We start from the raw sequence: 6,797 nt of genomic DNA on the forward strand, positions 1-6,797 counted from the left end.
GCTATGTGTAAGAGGTACACTGGGGCTATGATCAGTCTACATAATGAATCTTGGACTCTTGCCTTGTCACAATTAGGGAGAGGCAACGAAAATTAACTGAATTAAACTTTTAAACCCAAGCACACACATGCCAGAAGCAAAAGCTGGTTTGTCTTCCATTTTTTACCCAATTATACTAATCATTTGCTTATTACCTTCTTTAACATTTATTATTGTAAACAACCCTGCAGGACCAGGGAACTTTGCACAGATAATAAATTAGAGCCTTCATACCATCTACTATGGCTTTAAAAAAAATAGGTATTATTAGGTTTTATATAGGTACTACAAAAAATAATTCAACAAATACTCTATGAAGTTACCAGTACACATAATAAAATATTGTTGCTTTCTAGAAAAAAAGAAAATTTGAAATTCATATCCTGCAGCTTGCAAACAATCTAATCTGGCATTACCAACAGAGTTATGAAAAAGACTAACAAAATTGAAGCACTGAGGTTTGGTAAATCATAAATAGCCACAAAGGGGCAGTGTTTATTAAAGAAAAAAGGGCCTTTGCATGCACTGCATTTTCACTGTCAAAACTGCTTCTAACAAAGTCCGTCTTGTTCCAGACGCTTGATAAACAACAATTTGATGCATGTGGCAGCTGCTAAACTACTGGACATAAATATGTTTTGAAAGTGTTCTCCTTTATTTAGACTTCCTTCGTGTTTCTTTAATAGTGTCTCAATGGTGTCCCACCTCTGTGTGATTAGCAGAGTCCACTTCATTAAGATGGTGCTGATGGTTGTGGTGTTTGTGGTGTCCATGGTGATGCTCAACATTTTGGTGGTGGTTCCCATGGTGATGCCTATGGTGCAATACCTTGACAGGAACACTCATTTTAAGGCCTTGTGAGTCACTGGAGTGGATGAGGAACTCCCGTTGTCCATTAATATCAACCGTTCTGTTTACCTGGAAGGGAAAAAAACACTCATTATCAAAGGCCAACATGCTGGCAACATATCTGGACTCAAGCAAGCTCTCTATATGACTAAATCAAAACTTGGGGGGAAAAAAATCAGTTTGACGATATTCTTCATCAACATGTGCAGGGTTGATCGACAACAGAGATTAACATGAAGGGTGCTATTTGTTCTAAATGGTCTCTATAGGGGTCGATCAGAAGAGCTAATCAGAACAACCAGGTCTTGAATCTGAATTTCAATACTATATACAGTGTTTTCCCTAGAAAATTATTCAGGCCCAGTTGCAAGCTTCAGTTGGGGTACAAATTTAGCGTGGGGTCTGGGGGTCCTCCCCCAGGAAATTTTGAGCATCAAACATTTCACAGACAACAAAAAAGGCACAATCTAGGACCAATTACAGTAGGTAATGAGGTGATGAGAGCCTCCGTCTGTTTATGATTTTTTGCTGGCATAGGCCCGGTGGGGGGTCCCATAGGCACGGTGGCCCGCCGAGCCTGTAGCAATGTAGGGGAAACACTGATAGAGGTTTTAATACTAGGCTAATATTACAAACTGAAAATAATAGTTAAAAAATATGTTCATTTGCAGCCAATATGGCAATATTTAAAGTTAGGACAACACATTCATAAACACTGAAGACTTTTAAATCATAAAAAATGTGCTCTTGACAGGAATTTGATATACTTTATTAATCCCTGAGCGGAAATTCAATGTTTTCACTCTTGCTGTCAATTACACACAGGTCTGAACACACACATGCAAAAACAGGACCTATATATGCAGTAAGTGGAGAGATGTCAGGGTGAGGTGCCCCGAGAGGTTGGGTGCCTTGCTCATGGCACCTCGGCAGTGCCCAGGAGGTGAACTGACACCTCTCCAGCTACCAGTCCATGCTCCATTGGACCAGAGGGGGGACTTGTACATGCGACCCTCCAGTTCCCAACCCAAGTCCCTGTGGACTGAGATACTGCCGCCCCAGTTGAACCCTCATCTGTGAGTGTATATCCCTGTCTTAAAATTAAGACAGGGATGTACACTCACAGATGACTCTGGTGTTTCCTGACATAGGTGGGCCACTCAGGTATATTAACAGCCACCAAAGTATATTTGGCAGTGTGATGAAGCCAATGGAAACCACATCATCTGCAAAGAGCAAAGCTGCAATTTTAGGACTAGGGTTGGGTGATATGGCCCTAAAATAATATCACAATATTTCAGGTTATTTTTGCGATAACGATGTTCTTGACGTTTTGAAAATTAGTTAAAAAAATATTATTAATTTAACAAAACAGTTTTGCAACAAAATAAGTGATATAACGTAACAGTTTGACATCAAAGATTCTGTAAAAAACAAACAAAAATGATGACTCATTTCTTAAGTTTGTGATCAACAACAATAACTTAAGAGTGAGTTTCAGATTCAGTATACAATATTAATAATCCAACTGATAAAATCTAGCAAAAATTAAACATTTAAACAATGATCAACGATCTTTGCCCTAGGATGGTCTGGTACCAAGCACACTTATGAATAAGCCTCTGCTTGAACAAGGCATTCGTTGTGGCCAGTCCATGACTAGCACAGTCAGGGGTCATGTGCACCCCCTCTCACAAACACACACACACACACACACACACACACACAAACAAAAGACTCCAAGAAGGCCAGGTATTACAATACACCACATGAGCATTAGAAACTGCAATTTTGCAATCAAGTGTGTTTAATTCCACTGACCTTCAATATGCCATCTTTTTGCACCATGAAATGGTCGTCTTCACTGCTGAAAAGGAACGATGTGCGCTCTGTGCAGTCTGTGAAGCCCACTAGAATTGGACAGAAGAAACAGCCATGCATTACAAATGTAGAACATACGGTAACAACAGAATTGGCAAGTTTTCAGAACACAGAGAAAAAAACATCTTTTTGCAAACTGTGACAGAAATCTATTAAAGTGCTTAAGTATCATTACTGCCTCTTTCAGGCAAACAGGGCTTGCAGACGTCCGTTTTGAGTCCGCGCGGACCTCCGCAGAGTCCGTTCCGCGTACGTTCCGCCTGAGTATGTTCGGGCCTTGACAGACACACATCACATATGTGGAGATACTTCACTTTCCTCCACCGTGTCAATGTGACAACGTCATCAAATGACTTGTCGACTTGACTTTATTGACAGATAAGTCGACCTGAAAAAAAAATCAAATACATACATGTATGTATGTGTGTGTGTGTGTGTGTGTGTGTGTATATATATATATATATATATATATATATATATATATATATATACACACACATACATACATACATACATATATAACAGAAGTGTTGTTTAAAACTGCATATATTGCGAGCAGATCTATTTTCTGGCCTAAAGTGCGGCCGTGACTGGTTCTGAATGTGGGATTTAGCAGGCAGCCACTCTCTCCTCTTCCTCGTCACCCGCTCGCTCTGTAAATGTAGGCTCACTGATGATGACAGTGGATCCAACTAAACTGAATGACTCAGCGGGGCGTGCAAATGAGTCATTCAACTCTTTCAGGTAATAAGGAGCCGAGTTCCTTCAGTGGTCAGTGCTCATCTCAGTATTGAGCTTTTTTGGTGACACCCCTGCTGTAGGACAGTCAGACCTGTACACAGACTTGTTGCAAATGTGACCTAACATAGTGAATACTAAAATGTATTCAAAATGCATATAAGCAACAGCAGAAGTACTGACATATGCATTGCATATTTTACATGGTTAAAACAAAAACAAAATATAATTATTGTGATTTATGCTACAGATGAATTATTCTAAACCCAGAGTCATTTTGTTTGTTTTACATGCAGTTAGGGCCAATATTAAGTATATCCTATGACCATTAATCATTGTAATTTCTTATGACTTGATAAGTCTGTTTAACAGAAAAATGTGTCACAACCTCCCAAGTATTAAAACTTCTGTGAAGGAAATATAATAGTTTAATGGCCATAATTTGAAAATATAAAATTCAATGTTTTTTAATATACTTTTAGACCCCGCAGGTACCCTGAAGATGGTAAAGCACAGTCATGTGCAGTTTCATGTAGGAACTATTTTTTTTCTACCAAACTACACCTGCCAACCATATCACCGTGAAGAAGGAAAAACGCATGTCAGTGCAAGATGTAATCATTAAGTGTCTTCCTCAGCTGACCTGTAACGAAATCTAGCTCAGTGGTGCTAGGTGACCTAGCAGTAGTTGCATCTGTCCTTCTGTGCAGTGATATGGTTGGCTGGTGTAGTTCAGTAGAAAGAAAATAATTCCTACATGAAATGATCTGGTGACTTTTGATTTGGGGGTGAACTATCCTTTTGAGCTACATAGAATAACCCTGCAAAGATGTGACAATCAGACAAAGACATAGGCCTTACCAAAGAGGGTAGTTAATTATTCTACAGAGACCACTTTGGGAAAAAGACTGTGGAAAATGTCCATGACCTGACAAACATGCAAAACCACAGCAGTGTTTTTCATTGCACATTGTGTATTCCACACTATTTGAAAAGCAAGGCCTGCAAAACAGGCTCGGGGACATTGTTTTGCCCTGCAGGTAAGAGCACTGCATGAGGTGCTGGGTGAGTGCAAGCTGAGACATGTGGTTGTTTGGCGGTGAGAACAATAACAGCTTATCGGTAGAAGGTCATCTGAGCCAGAGGAGCACCTTAGAAAAGCTAAGGGGTTTCATCTCTGGCTTTAATTTAGATCTACATGCTTCCATCACTAAAATGTTTTTTTTCTGCAATCTAAAAATAATTCATATATTACTGATACTAAATACTGGAAATGAACACAACACAGTTTCCTCCAAGTGTGTGTAATAGCTAATGAGTGAGAGAACAGCATCCTGAACTGTTCTTACCTTTTCCCAGTCTTGTGTTCGGTTTCAGGTGCTTTACGGATACTTTGAAAATCAACAAATCTGACTGGAATCCAGTTACACATGTTGGCTCCTCAGCAGTCACTAAAACAGAGGCCTAAGAGAGGAAAACAGCCTTGTAATGAATCACAAACCAGACCTATGGGAAATGTACAATCAGCTTGCTACAAGAAAACTTTTTTTTTCAGTCTGGAAACATTAAATGCCATTCTGTGTGATTAATCATCAGCTACTTTAACATGTGTGTAATTTAGTCCTCTTTCCCGTCTTCTTATATTGTTGGCTGCTGGATAATTCTGTTAATCCATGGTCTCTGGTTGCAGAATGATTTACCTGTCACTAGTGTAATCCCCAACTAAGGCAGATAAACTTAAAACATCAATTTTTTTTCAATAGTTCTATTAGTTTAGTCTATGAAATGTCAAAAAAGGTTTAACATGCTCATTACAACTACTGAGATCTCAGGGTGAGGTCTTTAAATAGTCTGTTTTGTCCAGTACAAAGGTCAAACACAACGTAACATGATATGACACAGAAAAAGCAGCAAAGTCACACTGGAAACGCTAGAATCAGCATAGTTGCCGTTTTTACTTTATTACCTAACAATGAAATCTCAAAATGGTTGTTCTCGGTCTAGCACAAATAAGTGGAAAAAACTACTTCTCGTAATTATTACAACACAACGGTAAACCCCATTTATGTGAACAAATTGTAGCCTAGGACCTAAGGCGCTTTTGCAAGCAATCCACTCCCAAACATGTTTGAAGGGAATGCAACCTGCCGGCGACGTCATCAGCAGAACTAGGGCGAGGCCCGTGTAGACCCACTGACTCGTCGAGGAGGAAGACTCAAACTAAAAGAAAATAAAGCAATATGAAGCTGCTTTGTGTTTGTAAGGGGGCTGACACGTTTGTCGAGACATTCCTTTTACATTATGAGAGTTTAGCTTTTATCTTCAATTCCCCCTTGATATATGGTCGACGCAACACCCATTAAAATACAATTTAGCCATTATCATCTGCTCCAACCTAACTCCTTAAAGATAATACAGTGACTGAGAGCCGCGCCAAGTGGTGTGACGAATAAAAGAAGCGATTTTACTTAAATAAAAGCTGCCTGTTGCATAAGCGAAATTACTCTCAGACACTGCCATGAAACGAAGGTTTCTAAAAACACCTAATTAATGTTATGTCAGATTTAAGGTAACGTTAACATTAACTAACGATGTATTTCTTGTTCTCTGAATTTAAGACCATGGAAGAACAGAAAACGGTGGAAGCCGTCAACTTCAAACGAAAGCAGGAAATCTTACCTGAAACACGGTGATAAAAATGCACAAAACCGCGAACCGGGCGGTCCCCATCTGTCTGTAAATCCTCTGTCAATATTCCTCGCAATTAAAGTTTAAAAAATAACTGGATTTGAGATGAATTTTAAATATATAGGCTATTCCCTTCCGAATATTCGTCCTTACTTCTTTGTCTTCTTTCGTGAGGGTAGTTTCAGTTACCGAATGAGTTCAGCTGGACGAGTTGCTGCAGGTACTTTCAGCGTATGACGTCAGCTTACAGGTGCGCGGGTTCCGTGCTCCTGATATGGTCATACAGGCTGAACACGCCTAAAGAGACAGATACCAGTAGTTTCTGTTACTGTCTGCTCATGAATAGGATTTACAACAGACAGTAGGCCTGGTGGATACACTTAAAGCGTTCTTACTAACCAGCTATGGACTGTATCTGAGCCAAGTGAGCAGCATTCTACAACTTTGTCTCATTTCCCTTTACTGACCCCCCCGCCTCTCTCCCTCTCTCTCTCTCTCTCTTTCTCTCTCTCCCTCTGTCACACAAACACACACGCACGCACGCCCACATACGTTGGAATTGTCTAGGTAAAACTGACAACAATTTATAATCTAATAGGCTA

General features: G+C 39.7%; 1 protein-coding gene across 1 annotated transcript in view; it reads right to left on the reverse strand.

Annotated features, from left to right (window-relative positions):
- LOC117248591 (B-cadherin-like) overlaps positions 1-6,544 on the reverse strand; it is a 38,710-nt gene extending 32,166 nt beyond the window's left edge. Inside the window, exons 1-4 of the mRNA XM_078176285.1 lie at positions 6,187-6,544; positions 4,857-4,971; positions 2,710-2,798; positions 745-957 (exon numbers count right to left, since the gene is read on the reverse strand). Of these exons, the coding sequence (XP_078032411.1) occupies positions 745-957; positions 2,710-2,798; positions 4,857-4,971; positions 6,187-6,237 (468 nt within the window). The 5' untranslated portion in view covers positions 6,238-6,544. The remainder of the gene's footprint in view (positions 1-744; positions 958-2,709; positions 2,799-4,856; positions 4,972-6,186) is intronic.
- Positions 6,545-6,797: the final 253 nt, after the last annotated feature.

This window comes from Epinephelus lanceolatus, chromosome 17 (genome assembly GCF_041903045.1).
Source record: "Epinephelus lanceolatus isolate andai-2023 chromosome 17, ASM4190304v1, whole genome shotgun sequence".
Taxonomy (NCBI): domain Eukaryota; kingdom Metazoa; phylum Chordata; class Actinopteri; order Perciformes; family Serranidae; genus Epinephelus; species Epinephelus lanceolatus.